This window comes from Eleutherodactylus coqui, chromosome 7, assembly GCF_035609145.1.
Source record: "Eleutherodactylus coqui strain aEleCoq1 chromosome 7, aEleCoq1.hap1, whole genome shotgun sequence".
Lineage (NCBI taxonomy): Eukaryota > Metazoa > Chordata > Amphibia > Anura > Eleutherodactylidae > Eleutherodactylus > Eleutherodactylus coqui.
In genome coordinates, this window is record NC_089843.1 from 73,150,542 (window position 1) to 73,169,246 (window position 18,705).

The window sequence follows — 18,705 nt, forward strand, 5'->3', positions numbered from 1 at the left end:
TATATTCATCGTTGCAGTAATATGAATTAGGTGTTTTGTTTTATATTTTTTGTATTTTATCCATTTAAAAAGGGCTTTTGTGTAGACAAATGTTTTTTTTTTACCCCTTAAGAAGCCAAAGGGCCAGAAACTTTTTAGGGATTTTACCCATGTGCTGCGTTTTTTTCTCTTGTGATATGTAGGTCTATTTTTATATCTTTTTTGATTGACTTTTTTCTGTTTCTTTTTTGGAGGTAAAGAAGGTAAAAAAAAATTTAACATTTATAGTTGTTGTTTTTTTAATTAGAATATTTACACTAAAATAAAGTATCAAAATGGGTTCCTCATTTTGTTTTGGACATTTTGATATATACTCTGTATAGTTTTGAATTACGTGGCGCATACAACGATGGTTTTGGTTGGTGTCGGTTTTGGGTCATTTTCTTTTTTATGTCTATAATTTTATTCTGTAATTTTTTAAAAACGTATTTTTGTAACTATTTTTTATAAAAAACATCATATAAGACCTCTGGGGGTCATTCACATTTTCTTATTTATTTATTACACACTTTTCCCCTGTAGCTGGGGCATATATAGGAGCCATAGCTACAGCGAAAAACATCCCCCTGTAGTGACAATAGTCACTAACAGAGCTAATCACGGTCTGCTAGGCCCCTGGAGCTCTGCTGCAACAGGGGGCACCTGGCAGTCACATGTTTGCCGGATCGCATAATGGAAGAAACAAATCCACTTTCACTTCTTAGTAGATAAAGCTCATTGAGCACTATGTACCCGGGAATGGAGAAGGCAGAAGCTGTTAAAAACCGCTTCTCCAGTCTCCTGCAGATTTTCAGCTGAGCACCTCACCTGCTCCTGCTCGATTGCAGGAGCGAGGCTTTAATCCTGTGCCGTACATCTGCTATCGGTGGGGATTAAAGCCCAGGACCAAGCGCTGTGTATTTACCGTGCTTGGTCCTTAATGGGTAAACTGGATTTTTTTTATTTTAAGTTAAACCTTATTTAACTTCTTTTTTTTTTTTTAAACTCCTCAAGGGGACTTAAGGATGCGATCATTTGATCACTAGGCTAGTACACTCCATTACTTATATAGTGCATTCTACTATGACATTAGACTCTTACACTCTGCTGAAGGACAGTCGAGAGCCCGTTCCCTAGCTGCACCAAGTCAGACACTATGATATAAATCTCTCTAAAGGTATTCACATTACCTCATTGGTCAGCACAAAGTCCATTAGGCCAGACTCACAAAATGCAGTTTTTACTTTTTTTTGCCAAAATACTTTTAGAAAAGGTTTTGTGCTCCTCTTTTTGGATTTACTCTTGGTTCAGACTAAAAAAAAAGCCTGCATAATGTGAACAAGAATGATTAAGAAATAAATGAGGAATTTCCATCAATAGCCCAAATGGCTTTTTTACATCGCCAAAACACAGAACTATAATACTCTGCTACATTTAACCTACAGTTCAAATTGTGCAGTACGAGTTTAGCCCATAAAAACCAGATCCTATATAAATGGTTCTACTTCAATAGAGGTGAATGAGTATTGTCTAACTTTTTCCTATTCTGAGTCAAGTCATGTAACCACCCTTTAAATGGGAAGATGAAACTAAAGTCACAGAAATAGCCAGGCTTTAGAGCTTAACGGTCATATGTCTGGCAGCAGATTGGAAATAAACTGTGGTCAAAGGGAAAGCAGCCATGGAAAAAAATACAAAACTGTTCAACACAAAACAGTAAAGTATTTGAAAAATGACACTGTTCTGTGATGTGTGGAATTCAGCACTTACCAAAAGTACCTAGGGTTTAAAGGCTATGGACACCCTTGAGGGGCAATTTTTTTTCACTTAAATGCATATATTTTGGGCTGACCATTATTTTTGCAACAGTGTTAATTAAAAACTAAAGGGGTTGTCCCGAGGCAAAACATCAAAATTTTACATTAGCCCATTCCCCCTGTCACCCCCCCCCCAGCATAAAATAGCATTTTAAAGCGGTTTTTAAACCGTTTGCTACTCACCGATGTGATGAAAGATGAACTTATAAAATTCTTCTCCCAAGATGGCCGCTGGTCCTTTCCCAGGGATGCACTGCGGTTTTCTCCCATGGTGCACCGCGGGTCTTCTCCCATGGTGCACCATGGGCTCTGTGCGTTCCATTGCCGATTCCAGCCTCCTGATTGGCTGGAATTGGCACACATGATGGGGCGGAGCTACGCGATGATGTGTAGAAGGGGGCGGAGCCAGAACGCCGCTCGTGCCCGGACCGTCCGGAAGGGAGAAGACCCTTCTGCGCAAGCGCGTCTAAAAAAGCAAGAAGACCCCGAAATTAGACGGAGCCATGGAGACGGGGACGCCAGCAACGGAGCAGGTAAGTGAATAACTTCTGTATGGCTCATATTTAATGCACGATGTATATTACAAAGTGCATTAATATGGCCATACAGAAGTGTATAACACCACTTGCTTTCGTGAGACAACCCCTTTAAGAGTTTATCTTCTGCAGCTTCTACATACCGTTGTATGTAGAAACTGCAGTCTTAAGGTTCCTTTAGATCAGACGAAGACTCGTTCAAATCCAATGAGCACCAATTGACACGCATGTCGAATGGTGCTCATTTCAATTTCTCTTATACAGACAGGGAATTAACTTTCATGGAGAAACGATTGCTAGTATGATCGTTGGTCCCCGTAGGTTTGCTGTGCAAAATCGCCACTTTGTTGAGGTCACAAATTAGCTGATAAGAAGGTGCAAGGAAAAAAGCGACAGACTGCAGTGTCTATATACATTGATATGTAGAAGCTGCAGAAGGCAAATGGTGCAACATTTTTTATTAGGCCCTATTGCAAAAATCATTGTCAGTCTAAAATACATGCATTTAAGTGAAAGAAAAAAAAAAGGCCATAGTCTTTAACCCTTACCAATCCAATTTTTCTGACAACAACATACTCCTCAGCTCTTATTTATCTTGGGTGGGAAAGAAAACTGGTTTCTCTCCTTCCTCCATGCTGCACACCATGCAATCATTTTCATATGACATTGATAGGTACACAATTGATATCCCTGAAGTTTGTTCATTTTCAGATCACTTGAAAAATCCTTCCTAGAAGCCATAACTGTTTCCGTTATATGTATTTTCATTTCATGCAATACCCATGCAAGTTGTGGGCTTGTGTAGAACCTGCTAGTGTAGATGTGATAGTCTGAACCACTCGCATCTGCTTGCAAAAGTTGAGCCAAATGAATCATTATTCGAGACGTATATGGCAAGTCAGGACAAATAAGACTTTCTGTTGTCTTGCTATAATTGGTTATTGTGAGAAAACAACTATTTTCTGAATTACACAGACCAAAAAATTTGTAGGCCCCACTTTGTAGGCTCCTTCGGACTGTGACACTTAAATTGAATCCTTTCTTTGAAACCTACCGTGCTCTCATCCATAGCTACATTTCTTCCTGATGCATAAAGTTCTTTGCATTTATTGTCAATACACTCACTAACATTCTTCACTTTGCTCCCATGGGTACGCACACTCCATTGAGCTGTGACAGGAGGAACTAAATGTAGCACCGAAAACAGACACGAGAGAAAACATCCGTGAAGAATGGGGTTTGGTCTAGCCATTTCTTGATAAAATAGTCAACTAATTGCTCCTTCAAATTCAAAGCCATGTTCAGTATTAGAACAAAGAATGCCTTTGTTTCTTCTGACGAAACATCCTTCCATGAATGGCACAGGGATTATTTTGTTAGTGACCTTTTATATTGTCTCCGCTGCATACATATTTGTCATGGTCACAATTTTGTGAATAAGATCTCAGAAAAAAAAGCTCAAAATACTTGAGCTCCGTTTTTGGTCGAGCACTTAGAGGAACAGTGGATCCAGGTCATGTAACAAAGTACGGGGACCTTCCAACTGTTAAAGGTTGCGTTTTATCGTCACTTTCATCTTCATCATTCGATTCATATTCACTAGAACTAATATTACTGCATACAGGAACAGTTTCTTCATGCTCACTTTCACCACTAATCTGTCCTTCATCCTCATTGTCCTCCAAAATCCACCTTAGAAAATCTTCATTACCGACACGCTTCATCCCTGCCATTCTCCTAAAAGCACAACCACAAAAATAGAACGCGCACTCACATGGCCGACCGAGAAACAACCTGCGCCATCTGCTTAACTAAATTACTGCTACATGAAGAAAAGTGTTGGACGGGAGCGAGCAAACAAACATAGCGGAAAAACTGTATCGGATGTCTTCCGACATCGGAGCGGTGCAGGAAAATCATAATGATGGATGAGGTCAGACGTTGGATTGGAAACGGTTAAATCACAGGCATAGAAAAGCCCGGTAAGATAAAGCTTCAGAATACAAAATCGTTAGACATAATTCTTCACTGGCATTCCCCTAAAACACATTCATATACTGCATTTATTTTCATTAATATTAGATTAGACCTGAATACACAAAGACACATTCATCTAAACATTTCCTTAGGAGGCATAAATAATGTAGTATCTACATATACAAAGGTAGCACGGTGGAATCTGTCATTTGCTGAGCACAGATATCATAGCTATGTTGTAAACTGAACTCCCTTCAGTCTGGTTCTTCCCAGCAGACACGGATGAACATAAAAGAACACACAAGCAGCCTCAATTTCTACGAGTCAAACCAATGTTTTATCAAATGTAGCCTGAAATCCTACAGACTATACACAGATAATAAATCAGACACTGATGAGGACCTAACCTCTGAGTGGAAGTAATGATCTCTAGAAGAGCTGTTTCATTTTTTTGATTTTAGTTTCTCATTCCCACCTTCCAACAACCTTAACCTTTTTATTTTTTCATCAACGTATCTGTATAAGGGCTTATTTTCTGCGGGAGAGCATGTATTTTTTTAAAGGTACCATTTAATGTGCCATATATTGTGCTGAAAAACCTTTAAAATGTTTAGGTGGGGTCTAGTTTTTATGGCATTCAGAGTGCAGTAAGAATGACAAGTGGTTCAGTACAATTCTGGCAATTTCACAATTTATGTATTCTTTAAAATTTTTACTAGCCTACTTTTAAAAAGAGTAAAAAAAACTTTTTAAAAAAAACAAACAAAAAAAAAAAAACGATTTTCTTTGCCGTGTCCTGAGAACCATCACTTTTTGATTTTGGCTGACTGGGCTGTGAGTTGGCTAGTTTTGTGTGGACAAGCTGTAGTATTTATTAGTACAGTTTTCAGGTAAATATATCTTTTCAAACTCTTTATTCCGTTTTCTTTTCAATTCTTATTCAACTTTTTTGAAGAGTCTGGACTTTTATGAACAAGGTGATGCTGAATAGGTTTTTTTTTTTCATTGTTTACATTTTTTAATTGAAAAGATGGGAAAAGGTTTTTTTGAACTTCTAATAATTTTTAGATTTAAAAAACTTGTTAAAACTTTTTGTACATTTTTTTAGTCCCTATTGGCAAGTTGAATTTGCAATCGCTTGAACTATGCACTGCAACACTTTAGCATTGTAGCACATATGAGGTATGTTCAAAAAGCATCCAACATAAATTTTTTGTGCGTAAACAAATGAAACTGGGGAGGCTTGATGGGTGCATGGATTTAGGTGACCCTAACACTTGGATTTTTTTTCCTGCCTGCAGAAGCTATCATTCTCCGGCAGACAAGCGATGCGTGAGGAAGTGTAAGTGAGCGCCGTCAGATTTTCGTTTTTGACAAAATGGCAGAAAACAATTAAACAACACTACTGCGTTACATTTTGTGTAAAGCTTGGCGATTCCCAAGTGGAAATGATGCGCAAGAGTCGAAAGGCCTTCGGGGAAGATACAATGGGCACCTCACAGATAAAGTAGTGGTACAACTACTTCAAAGATGGGCGCACATCAGTGCAGAGTTAAACACGTTCTGGTAGGCCTTCAACATCCAGAAATGAGATCGTCATTGACAAAGTGAGTAATCTGGTGATGCAGGATCGTCGAATCACGATCAGAGAACCTGCAGATGAGGCGCACATCAGCATTAGATCTGTTCATTCTATTTCGGCTGAGGATTTGGGCTTCAGAAGAATCTTAGCGAAGTTCATGCCAAAGCTGCTAATGATCTAGTAGAAGCAACTCCTTTTGGAGATCGCACGGCCGATTGCAGCTCTTGCCCGCAGGCGTCAGATGTAATAAACAGCTGACACCCGCACTGTATGAAGAGAGGTCACCCTGCAATCTCTCTTCCTACATACCCTGACGCTGCAGGACGTAAATGTACATCCTGGAGCGGGAAGGGGTTAAACAGGAGGTGCCCGAGGCCTCTAGTGTACCACCGTATACCTCTAGCCTAATTTTAGATGCGGTTATAGAGGGTTTTTTTTAATTCTTGGTTTTATTTATTGATCTAGTACCTACATATTTTGTACATAGATTGTCATCCGTTGGTTTCCATACGTTGGGAGGTATTCTCCCCGGGAAGCATTGCTCTGCAGTGCATGAGAAACATTTCAACCTGCAAATTATCTACTAAAAATGAAGAATAGATCTGTCGAAGAAATGAAGAAAGGCTGCATTTTAATAAAATACCACTCATGGTCTGCATGGAGACCACCAAAGAAACAGCATTTGTTAGTAATATCTTCGCTATCACATCTTATTTCTGGGAGGTAGAAATAAAACATTACAACCTCCAGCAGTGATAACACCATATTTATAGAGACGTCAGTCCTGGACTCCGGGAAACTAGATGTTATCACTTAAACAATTGAACTCACTATTTGGGCAAACATAAATCTGCAACGCTATCATAAATGGAAAGAAACATCTCACCCTTCTATGACCATGGCTTTTGTTTTGGCCTTGATGCCCATCGGTGCCAGCCTCCTGTTTTTCTGTTGAACAGATGTCTGTATTTACTGAGACTGACAACCCTGGGCACAGCTTCACCTTTTAAAACATGGCAAACAAAAGGGTTGTTTTAGCTCTCTACGAAAAAAATTCATGCTATACGGTCAGACACATTGGAGAGGAATGGAATGGTGTGGGAATCCTGGTTTGATCCAATAGATAGTCAAGGACTTCAACATAATCTTCTATATGTCTTCTCTTGCTCACAAAGGTTGCGGGTTCAATCCCCGCATGGTTCAGACAGCCGGCTCAAGGTTATTTCAGACTTTCATCATTCCGAGGTCGGCAAAATGAGTACCCAGCTTGCTGTGGGGTAAAGATGACTGGGGAAGGCAATGGCAAACCACCCAGCAGAAACGGTCTGCCATGAAAACATCATTATGTGATGTCACCCTAGGAGTTAGTCATGACTTGATGCTTGCATGTATGATGCTGTTATATGACCTAAGAAAGAAAACTTCCATGCTAGTTTCAGAATTTTACTTTATAGATGAGGGCAGAGAAAAAAATGGCCATGTATGACTATGGGGTCACATATATTCTGATCAATATGTACATATTTCATAGATGTGGCACCCATTCAAAACTTGTTTGTTGAAGAGAAGTATATTGTAGAGACAAATTACAGCTGGTGTTGACAGAGTATTTCGTACTGGCATGGTTAAGAGAGGTGAACAGAGGCCATACATTTTTTTAAAGTTTTTAAACTCTGAGGGTAGTTCATCAATATCAGATTGGCAAGAGTCCGATGCTCAGCACCCACAGCGATCAGCTAAAGTGAAGGAGTTACGGTCTCACTTAACCCTTTCCCAACTGCATAATGTAAACTTATGTCAGGTGGCCGTGAAGTTTGGAATGGGTTTGGGAGCCAAGTCCGCTCTATAACGGTGGCTATCTGAAAGCTGACAGTAAAACCGTCGTGATCAGAGGTGCCAATGGACTAAGCATGGCAGTCCGGAGCCAACGCAAAGCTCCCAGGGCTGCTATACATAGATGCCTATGAAACCCTACCTGTGGCAGGGCTTCATAGACAATATTAAAAATTCACTAAATACTGCAATACTAAAGTATTGTCATACATAGTACAAGCGATCAAATGATCGAAAGTTCAAGTCTTCTGTGGGGATTAAATAAAAATGTTAAAAAAAATGTTTACAATTTTTAAACCGTAAAAAAAAAAAAAAATTATATATATATATTAAAAGTTCTGCTATAAAATAGACTTCTTTTTTTTTTAAACTCATATTCGGTATCACCATGTTCATAAAAGTCCAAACTATTAAAATATCACAATGTTTATACTGCACAGTGAACATAAAAATAAAAAAGAACAATGCCAAAATTTTAATTTTTTTTATTGCAGCTACTTATAAAATTGAATAAGTGATCAAATAGCTATATATAGCAGAAAATGGTATTGATAAAAATTACAGCTCACCACGGGAAAAATGAACCCTCACGCAGCCAAATAGAAAAATTTTCATTCTCAAAATATGGCACCAAACAGCAATTTTTGCTTTAAGAACAAAAAAAAAAAGTTGATTTGTAAAAGTAGTAAGGCCGCCTGCAGATCTCGCAGCAGGACCCGACCCGCGCCCCTGCAGGGACCAGTGCGGGTCTCACCTTCTCCCGCAGCTCCGGCTCTGTGATGTGCCAGCTGCCATCCAGCCGGCGCATGCGCACAGCAGAGCCGGGGCCCCCGGAAGTGACATTTCTGTGCGGGACTCGATGTCGCGATTTGTTTTCCGCGTGTATTTTCACGTAGACAAGTCGCAGCCGTCTGCATAGGATTGCGTTTTGCAATGCAATCCTATGCAGGCGGTCAGGGGCGGAAATTCTGCAGAAAATCCCGCCGCATAATTTCCGCCCCTGTTCAGTGGGCCTAAAACATTAAAAAAAAACTATATAAATTTCATATCACTGTACAGCTCTAAAAATTAACGCGTCTCCTGCCACCTGCAAGAAAATATACAATTGCTTTTTTATTTTCACCCCATTTTAAAAAAACGTGGAAAACATTTTCAGTACACTATGTGCTACATTATATCCTACCATTAAAGGGGTTGTCCCACGCCGAAACGGTTTTTTTTTTTTTTTAAACCCCCCCCCCGTTCGGCGCGAGACAACCCCGATGCAGGGGTTAAAAAAACCACCCGCACAGCGCTTACCTGAATCCCGGCGGTCCGGCGTCTTCATACTCACCTGCTGAAGATGGCCGCCGGGATCCTCTGTCTTCATGGACCGCAGGGCTTCTGTGCGGTCCATTGCCGATTCCAGCCTCCTGATTGGCTGGAATCGGCACGTGACGGGGCGGAGCTACACGGAGCCCCATTCAGAAAAGAAGAAGACCCGGACTGCGCAAGCGCGGCTAATTTGGCCATCGGAGGGCGAAAATTAGTCGGCACCATGGAGACGAGGACGCCAGCAACGGAGCAGGTAAGTATAAAACTTTTTATAACTTCTGTATGGCTCATAATTAATGCACAATGTACATTACAAAGTGCATTATTATGGCCATACAGAAGTGTATAGACCCACTTGCTGCCTCGGGACAACCCCTTTAAATAATATAACTTGTCCCGCAAAAAACAAGCCCCCAGACAGCTACGTCAATTGTAAAATTAAAAATTTTAAAAAAAAAGTGATGGCTCTTAGAAGGCGGGGACAGAAAAGAAAAGCAAAAATTATCAATCTCTGATCTTAAAGCGGTTAACGAAACACCTGCAGGACCATTTTAGTGGATAGAGTCTTGCTTCTTACACCTTCACTACAGCTTACGGGCTTATTAACAGAAGCGTATATCGGCCCGGCGTTTTTGGATTTCAATGCATCAGATGCCACAGGCGTATTTCCGCGGCGTAAAAACGCCTGGAACTATCTTCCTGGCCGGACTACAGCCGCTGCCATAGACTCTGATGGGAGCCAATGACAGCAGACGGTGACTGCTGAACTCCCTCCCCCTTTTCTCTCCTCCTCTCTGGCTGTTTGCAATGGGAGAGGGCAGAATGAGGCGAAGCTAAGCTAAGTCCCATCCACTACCATTGCTAGCTGCGGACAAGGGGCTGGAGCTTAGCTCCGCCCACACGCTGCCCCCTACTAATGCAAACAGCCGGAGGGGAGGAGAGAGGAGGTGAGATGGCGAGGGAAAGGGAAGGAGGAAACAGCTTAGCAGGGATAAGCTGTGTCCCCCCGCCCGATGGCATATACGCCGAGCCTGTGCATCACATGATAGTGTATATCAGCCGGCTGTGAAAATGCTGGCGGACATACACTCATGTGAGGATTGGTTATCAACATGGATATCCTGAGGCCTGGAATAACACTTTAAAAGTAATTTTACATTGCACTGTAATTACTGGTCTCATGAGTGGGTCCTGCTGCTCTGCTTATTATAATCTTGGGGATAAGCCAGTAATCTATTATTGGCTTATCCCCAGGAAAGAGCATCAATAGCAGATCAATGGAGGTCCATTGGCCAGGATCCCCACTGATCAGCTGCTCACCGGACCAGTGCGCTTGTGCACTGAGCGGAATTCTGCAGTAACCAGACAGCTCCATTTCTCCTTTAGTGGCAAGCCTAGGTATAACAGGCTAAATTCTTGTTGAAGTGAATGTGTACTTTGCATGTAATACCAAGCCTGACCACTGCAATGGGCACAGAGCTGTCTGGTTTCTGCAGAAAATAGGCTTAGTGCATTAGCTCAGCAAACATCTGATCAATCCACTACTGATGGCCTATTCTAAAGATCAGTCATCACTAGTTTACAACTGGACAACCCCTTTAAAGGGGTTGTCTCGCGAAAGCAAGTGGGGTTATACACTTCTGTATGGCCATATTAATGCACTTTGTAATATACATCGTGCATTAAATATGAGCCATACAGAAGTTATACACTTACCTTCCCTGCGCTGGCGTCCCCGTCTCCATGGCTCCGTCTAACTTCAGCGTCTAATCGCCCGATTAGACGAGCTTGCGCAGAAGGGTCTTCTGCCTTCGGGTCTGTCCGGAAGCAGCAGTGTTTTGGCTCCGCCCCCTTCTACGCGTCATCGCGTAGCTCCGCCCCGTCATGTGTGCCGATTCCAGCCTCCTGATTGGCTGGAATCGGCACACATGATGGGGCGGAGCTACGCGATGACACATAGAAGGGGGCGGAGCCAAAACACAGCTGCTGCCGAAGAGACCCGAAGGCAGAAGACCCTTCTGCGCAAGCGCGTCTAATCGGGCGATTAGACGCTGAAGTTAGACGGAGCCATGGAGACGGGGACGCCAGCGCAGGGAAGGTAAGTGAATAACTTCTGTATGGCTCATATTTAATGCACGATGTATATTACAAAGTGCATTAATATGGCCATACAGAAGTGTATAACCCCACTTGCTTTCGCGAGACAACCCCTTTAAGATAGAACTACAAAAATGTAAACAAGATTACAAAAGAGAAAAAGTGAAACTGACATCAAAAGAAAATGAAGGTTAGTACATGAGAAAGTTATCCAAGTGTCATTCCAGATAATTAGAGCTAAGTGCAATGACACTTTTAATATTTAATTATAAAATTCACACTTCATAATCTAGGCCATGAAGCTAATAAATGAGTTTCTCTTCAAGGTAATGTCAAGGAGAGTAAAAGCAGTAATGATTATTTTCCCTCGCACTGCAGCTCACCTAAACTTCAACAATACAGAACATTTCCGCAGATGCATTTGCTCCTTCATATGAAATCAGAGGCATACAGAGGTACAGCAGAGGCCCCATGCCCCTCTATGGCCGTCCTACTACAGCTCCATACAAAACGAGCTGGAATCCATCCATGTGCATTAGGCCTTAACCCTTTCCAATCCACTGACGTCTTCCTACATTCTGATTGAAGCTTGTACAGCTCCAATGTCAGAAGACGTCCGACAGGGTATTCTTACAGTCTATTGCCAGCCACTCCGCTGTCGGAGCCTCTCTGACGCACACACACTGGCTTTAGCCAGCAGATGGCACCGCGGTACAACAGCAAAAAGTGAAAGGCTTTTAGGAAACCCTGAATCCAAAATTGGACTGGAAAGGGTTAAAGAGCTTTTACAGCTAAAAATTTATCGTTTGCAAGAGCCAACAATGTAAGAGTTCGTTTTTTCATTCAGTCATTCAGATTCACTGAATGAGAACAACTGATTGATCGGTATTTAAACAGAAAGATTAGTGAACGAGCCAATGATGACTTTCATGGTTGCATGAAATGAACGATAAGCGAATGAATTGTTGTTCATCATTCGATTGTTGGGTGTGTTTAAACTGAATGATTATAGTTCATTTTTGCTTGTTTAAAATGAGTTTTGAACAATCATTCCGTATAAACGGGCCTTTATTTTCAGGGGTACTTATTGTCCCCTGAGTTGGGATCTGCTGGACAACTTCTCTTCTGTTTGTTTACATATTCATTTAGCAACTTCTATGGATATTCCAAAAAGGGAATCTTTCTGCCAACTAGTGAAGGGAAATATGGAAGGGTGGTGGCCCATTCAAATTTGGAAAATAAAAGCGATGGCCAACTCCTTTTATCCCTGGTACTAATTATATTTGTACTCCCCAAATGTGCTCAACTCTTTACAAGCAAGTAGTGGTAGAAAAGAGCTTGGCGTTTAACAAGAGGCTCATGGCCATACTGTTGGGCAGAATGGAAGAGTTCTCGAAGATTTGTCTTCATGCGTTGACTATCCCAGTTCGGGACAGTCCTTCTGACAGGCGAATGGCCCGTGGTTGCCATTCGGTCTCGCCTGCCGTGTTCTTCACAAGCACATCCTCAGCTCCTTGTCTTTCTCCCCCTTTCTTTACTTCATTCCTCCTTCTTTCTACTTCCGGTGGTACTTCTTGCCCCTCTCTTCTACCATCATGCACCTCTTTCTTCTTCCCCTTCTACATTCGGCCTCTTGCATCCTTTTTTCTTTAGCTATAGGCCGCATGCACACGGGCGGGTCGGATTCTGCATGGGGGAGCCCGCAGTGAAATCTGACCCTGTGCCCGGCTGGCATCTGCACAGACTTGTACTTTCTTCTTCTTTTCTGTTCTGCAGCTGAACTGCTCACCATCAACATGCGCAGTAAAGATTTTTAATTTTTTTTTAAACTCCTGCTTTTCCCGCGGAATCCGCAGTCCATCCGCAATGCTGGACGGCTTCCCTTGACTACGCGTTTGTGCAATCTAAAGACTCAGTTACAGCAAGGGAACTAGAGCCTGCCTGTATAACATCTTGTATCCTAGCTAGAGGCAGTACAACAATGTAAGAGAGCCTCCGTGCCCACCGTCCGTGCGGAATCTGTAAAAAAATGGAACATGCTGCGATTTTTCATTCGCGAGCGAAAACAGCAATTGGTTTCTGCTCATATGCATGAAAAATCACTTTTGCATTGCATGCTATGGACGGAGTCGCCCACTCCGGATTCCTTAATTCAAATTCGCCCGTGTGCACTAACCCATTATCTTAGATTGACTAGCTACATTAAGCGGTGTTGCTGTTCGGTTATTTCAAAATGACACCAACTGTTTCCAGTGTCATTCCCCTTTAAACGTGTGTTTAGCTGCTATCGGGCCGATTTGTAGTCCTGTTTCTCAGATGTGTCTTTCTTTATATTGATACGATATGTTTGATTGTGACAATATGTTCCTCTGTTATACTCGTTTTTCTGTAAAACTACCCCCAAGTTGGGACTTACAGAAAACTCTTCAAAAACCTCAATATAAAACATGTAAGTTTAAAATAAAAAATAAAAAAAAACACACAGTTTAGCCCTAAGGGTTTTTACACGCGTGTGTGTTATGGCACCTTTCTATCATAGGCCGGGCTCACACGAACAGGTCAGACTGCGATCATTTGTGGAAAGTAATTGCGAATGATCGCGGATGCCAGCGTTTTTCCGCATGGATGTACGTGTATGCACAGCATTGCTCTACAGACCTGTATAAAGGGTCAAGCATTGACTTGCAGGAATGCTGTCATCCAATAGGTGGCGCTGCAGAGGTATTGCTCCATCTTCCTTATTTGCATATTACCCAGAGGAGCATGCATGGCCCTATAAGTCTCCTAATTCACCTTCTTGGTGCTCTCTCCCTAAGGAGAGCTGTTACCCCTCCCGACCCTGAATGTGAGGCACAGCATGTAGTTACATAATGCATACACAAGATGGCAGAGTAGTTCTGATAACAAACCACACCTCTTCCGGCTAAGGGCGGCTTCACGCAGCCATTTGCATAATTACATGCGACTCAGCACGTTTCTGCGCTATGAACAAAGTTTTTTACTGCACTTTTTGCACCCGCAGCGCATGGGCTTTTGTGCACAAGTCACAAATACGCCCCTATTTAAATGACTATTTAGTCTGAGTTCCAGATGCGTTCTTTTTCCAGCAAAATTGCGCACACATTTGTGCAACACCTATAGATTTCTATGTATATAAAAGTATAGCATGCTGCGTGTTTTCGTACGCAAGAAATACGCGCGAAAAAGGAAATGTGAACAAACCCATACACATCAATGGGTTCTATACTCTGCATATTGCGCGTGCAAATACACCCGTGTGAAGCCGTCCCAGGGCTGTTTACATTCCTGCCCTAGGGGGAGTTACCGTCTCTCTGCTCCCTTTTTGGAGGAGAGAAACTGAAATAAAACTGAAAAAAAAAATTGATCATTTTTTCCCCTTACTGTTTCAATGGGGTTTTAAAAAAACGGAAAACAAACGGAAATATAACACTGCAGACTGCACTATTTTGCCGTCCAAAAAAGGAAACCTAACGGAATGGCAGCAGACTGCTTTTTTTGAAACCCCATTGCAATGAATGGGGGGGGGGGGGGGAACACTTTTTTTGTCTTAATACAGTTTCTCTCTTCCAAAAACGGAGCAGAGAAGCGGAGACCCTAAACTGAGCGCCAACACAGGTGTGAAAGCAGCCTAAAATGTGTGTCTGTATGTGTATATGTAATATATATATATATATATATATATAATTTTATTTTTTTTAAATTTTATTTTAATAAGGACAAACATGCAAAATTAGCTATTTCTGCCAGAGTGCAATGTGCCATAGTGCATAAGCCTCAACATTAGAGGGTGTGTAGCCCGAGACAAAGCAGACAGCGCACGCAGGATGTTATGGGCTCTGAGCTCTGCAATACACAGTTCTATTGGTGTTTTGTGCAGTGCGCCTCTAGTGGCCAATGCATGACATGACAGGCTGAGCTGTGTGATGCCGGCAGTGTCTGCAGCAAGACTCACCCGCGCTTCCTTCTCCAGCTGACAGTGCAGCGCAGTGCCCTTCAGTTTCTGCACTATGTGGGCAATGCTCACAGACAATTCCTCCTCTTCTCCCTGCATTGTACCCGAAACCTACGGAAAACCAGCACGGGCCACAAAAGAAGGATCAATGGTTCCCTAGCAACTAGCGGTGTGCGCTGTGAATAGGAGTCCTGCTCAGAAAAATGAACCGTGCTTTTAGTTCCGGGTTCTACCTCTGTGCTCTGCACATTACATTGGGGTTTTCACTGGTTCCTTATAGCAAATATTAGGGAAAACATCAGGAAGAAGTCTTTTCATGCTCCTTTAGTGCAAATATCAATAAATTAGCAACAGTTTCATTAATATAATACATATTTTGCCTTTAAAGGGGTTTTTTTTGTTAAAGACATTGGTAGCATATAGCAAGAACATAATAATAATAACCTTTATTTATAAAGCGCCGACATATTCGGCAGCGCTTACAGAAACAGGGATACAGAATGGCAAAAGTACAAAAATACAAAAAGCACAGTTACATGTAGTAATTGCAGTAACCTTCCTAGGCTAGACGGCTACTACAGCAGTCTGGGATATATATATATATATATATATATATATATATATATATATATATATATATATATATATATATATATATATATTGTATAGCCTGAGAGTTACTGCCAACCGTAACATTCCCAGAGGGAGTTACGGGAAGGAAAGATATTGGGGTTCGTAGTCCTCAGGATGAAGGGGGTAGTAGTTGTCAGTTCGTGACGCCACCGTTCCACACACCGGCATTCATACACGGCAGATTAATAAACACTGTGTATAGTACCTCGGGTCCTCAGGAACGGTTGAGGCCCCTGTAAAACTTTACTTGAATAACTTTACAAAATGGGTAATCACAGGTAACATTCATGGCAGCAGTTACAGGCAGAAGCTCAGAGGTTGGGAGACAAAAATACACAGGAACAATCCGGTCCTATAGTCCACGTTATCTATAGGTCACTGGTCCTGGACATTATATATTCTCCGGAGGAGGCAAAAAGACAAGACCCTCGCCACATACTCTCTGATAAAATACAATTACTTAGCAGAAGACTTTTGAAATGCACCCCGCACATTCTCCGTGTGGATGTTGAAATTACGTACTTCTGTGTGGTGATCGGTTGGCGGAGGCCACACAGGAAAGATTAACTGCCGTGATGTGAGCGGGTTACCTGGTACAAAGGGTCGCTTTATACAGAATTATTTGGGGAATTGCTCTCTCTTTCTGGGAAATTTTTAGTTCTCTCATGCATTTCACATGCGGTAAGGTTGTCTCTTCGTCTCCTCCATATTAGATGCAAGGAAACCAGAGATGTCTCCCTGCGCCCCTGCGATTTCTCCAAGGATCGGGGAAAAGGAAAGATCCTCAGCATCTCATCGGGAGCCTCTCCTTCTTCTCCATTTTTAATGCAGGGAAGCTGAAGGTGCTTCCCTGCATCACTGTGGGTCCTCCAACAGCATGGTAAGATGGATGATCATCAACAACTACTCCCGCTCTCAGACACTCACATTTATAACCTCACTTGTACCACATGACACTATAAGATAGAAGCATTTAGCATGCAGCACAGCTCACAGGCAATGATTTTAAGGGGTTTAACCCTTCAGACGCTGCAGGGAGGGGGCCGAGGATCTAGCCCTGGAGTACCCCAACATCAAGGGGAAGAGAAGGGGAGGTAGAGCCAACAAAGGAGACACTGACTGAGTGGTCGGGTAGGTAGGAGGAAAACCAGGAGAGAGCAGTGTCCTTTAGTCCAATGGAGCGAAGCATACTGAGGAGGAGTTTGTGGTCAACAGTGTCAAATGCTGCGGAAAGGTCGAGAAGGATCAGTAGGGAATAGTCACCCCTCGATTTGGTCGTCAGGAGGTCATTTGACACTTTTGTAAGGGCGGTTTCTGTTGAGTGTAGAGGGCGTAAGCTGGACTGTAGGGGTAAGTAAAAGCCGACACCCGCGTTGTATGGAACAGAATCAACTCGCAATCCACCTCTATACAAACATTTGTTCGGACATACGAACAAATGCACTTAGGGCTCATGTCCACAGGTGGGTCAAATTCCACATGCGGAAGGTCGCAGCAAAATCCAACCCTGCCCGTGGCCAGTCACCAAGCGTACCTATTCAGCTCTGTATTGAGGATGTGTGCGGAGGCACCCGCTGGCGCACATGCACTGTACTTTTTTTTTTAAATTCCTGCTTGCCTGCGGAATCTATGTCCCGTCCACAATGTCATTTGGGGACGGGCTGCGGATCAGATGGCTTCCATTGACTTCAATTGAAGCTATCCGTGCGAGAACCACACTAAAATGGAGCATGCGGAGTCTGGTAAACAAATCTGCATGTCAAAATTCAAGTGCGGATGTCCATGGTTCCCTATTGGCGGCTTGAGCTGTGAATCTTCTGCGTAGGTGCCCCGCGTGGATTCCGCAATTCAAATCTGACCGTGAACATGAGGTCTTACGAACAGCTTCCTGGAACGGAACCTGTTTTTTAAATGGGGGACTTGCTGTATATATTGTAGGGGTGCGCTACAGAGGATGGCCTGTAGGGGGCAACAGACAATCAGTCTGGTGCCTGAAGTAAGAGGGAAAACACCCACAGGTGTGGTCAGTGATATAAAAAGGGTTGTTCTTAGTGCAGTGGAGGAGAGTGTGTGGCTGAGAAGGCCAGGAAGACAGCTCAGTGGAGCTGCAGGGCTGTTAGCTCAGAGTGTGTGGCTGAGAAGGCCAGAGGTGGACAGGGAGACGCCCCTCACCTCAACACCTAGGAGAGGTGTGTGTCTGGGAGGACCAGACTTCAACTAAGGCTATATTGCGACCAGACTGCTGTTGAAAGAAAACTCCTGTTGTATGCAGTAGAGAGACGTTATGGACCAGGAACTACGTGGTTCCAGCAGCACCCCTGGAGTACACCTGCCCTTGGACTAAGGGTCGGAAGGCACTACAGACTAAGGACCAGCTGCGATCTGGACATCCACAGGTCTGTGCAAATCAAGTGGACTTGTTGTTGCTGTTGCCTTCAACCCTGTGGAGGATTGTACTGAGGGGACTTTGAAAAGGACTGTGAAGGGACGTTTATAAGAGACTTTGTTGTTGCCAAACGTTTATTATTGCCCTGGAGACCCAGTCGTCTATGTTGCCCTGGAGACCCAGAGTTCTGCGCCGTCCACTGCTGCAACTCTGAATCCCCTGGCTGCTGCTCCTCCTTCCTCCCAGCCTCCTCACTCCATTACAATGACACATTCTGAGGAGCAGGCAGACTCCCAGGAACTGTTCTCGGGCCCCTGCCCAGAATGGGCAGCAATAGTTCCGAATCCTCTCCCACTGGAGGAGTTTGTCGTGACCGATGCCCAACCTTTGGAAAGTTCCCGCGGGATGAGGCTGGGGACTTCCGGCAATTGTCTCAAGAGCTTTCAGTGGGTGAGGAGGACGATGAGGATGAGACACATTTGTCTATCACTCAGGTAGTAGTAATTGGAGTAAGTCCGAGGGAGGAGCGCACAGAGGAT

General features: G+C 43.0%; 1 protein-coding gene across 3 annotated transcripts in view; it reads right to left on the reverse strand.

Annotated features, from left to right (window-relative positions):
- TBC1D19 (TBC1 domain family member 19) overlaps positions 1–15,298 on the reverse strand; it is a 168,334-nt gene extending 153,036 nt beyond the window's left edge. For all 3 annotated transcript variants that reach the window (XM_066574627.1, XM_066574624.1, XM_066574626.1), the window contains exon 1: positions 15,148–15,298. In XM_066574627.1, the coding sequence (XP_066430724.1) occupies positions 15,148–15,246 (99 nt within the window). In that variant the 5' untranslated portion in view covers positions 15,247–15,298. The remainder of the gene's footprint in view (positions 1–15,147) is intronic.
- Between the last annotated feature and the right edge of the window lie 3,407 nt (positions 15,299–18,705).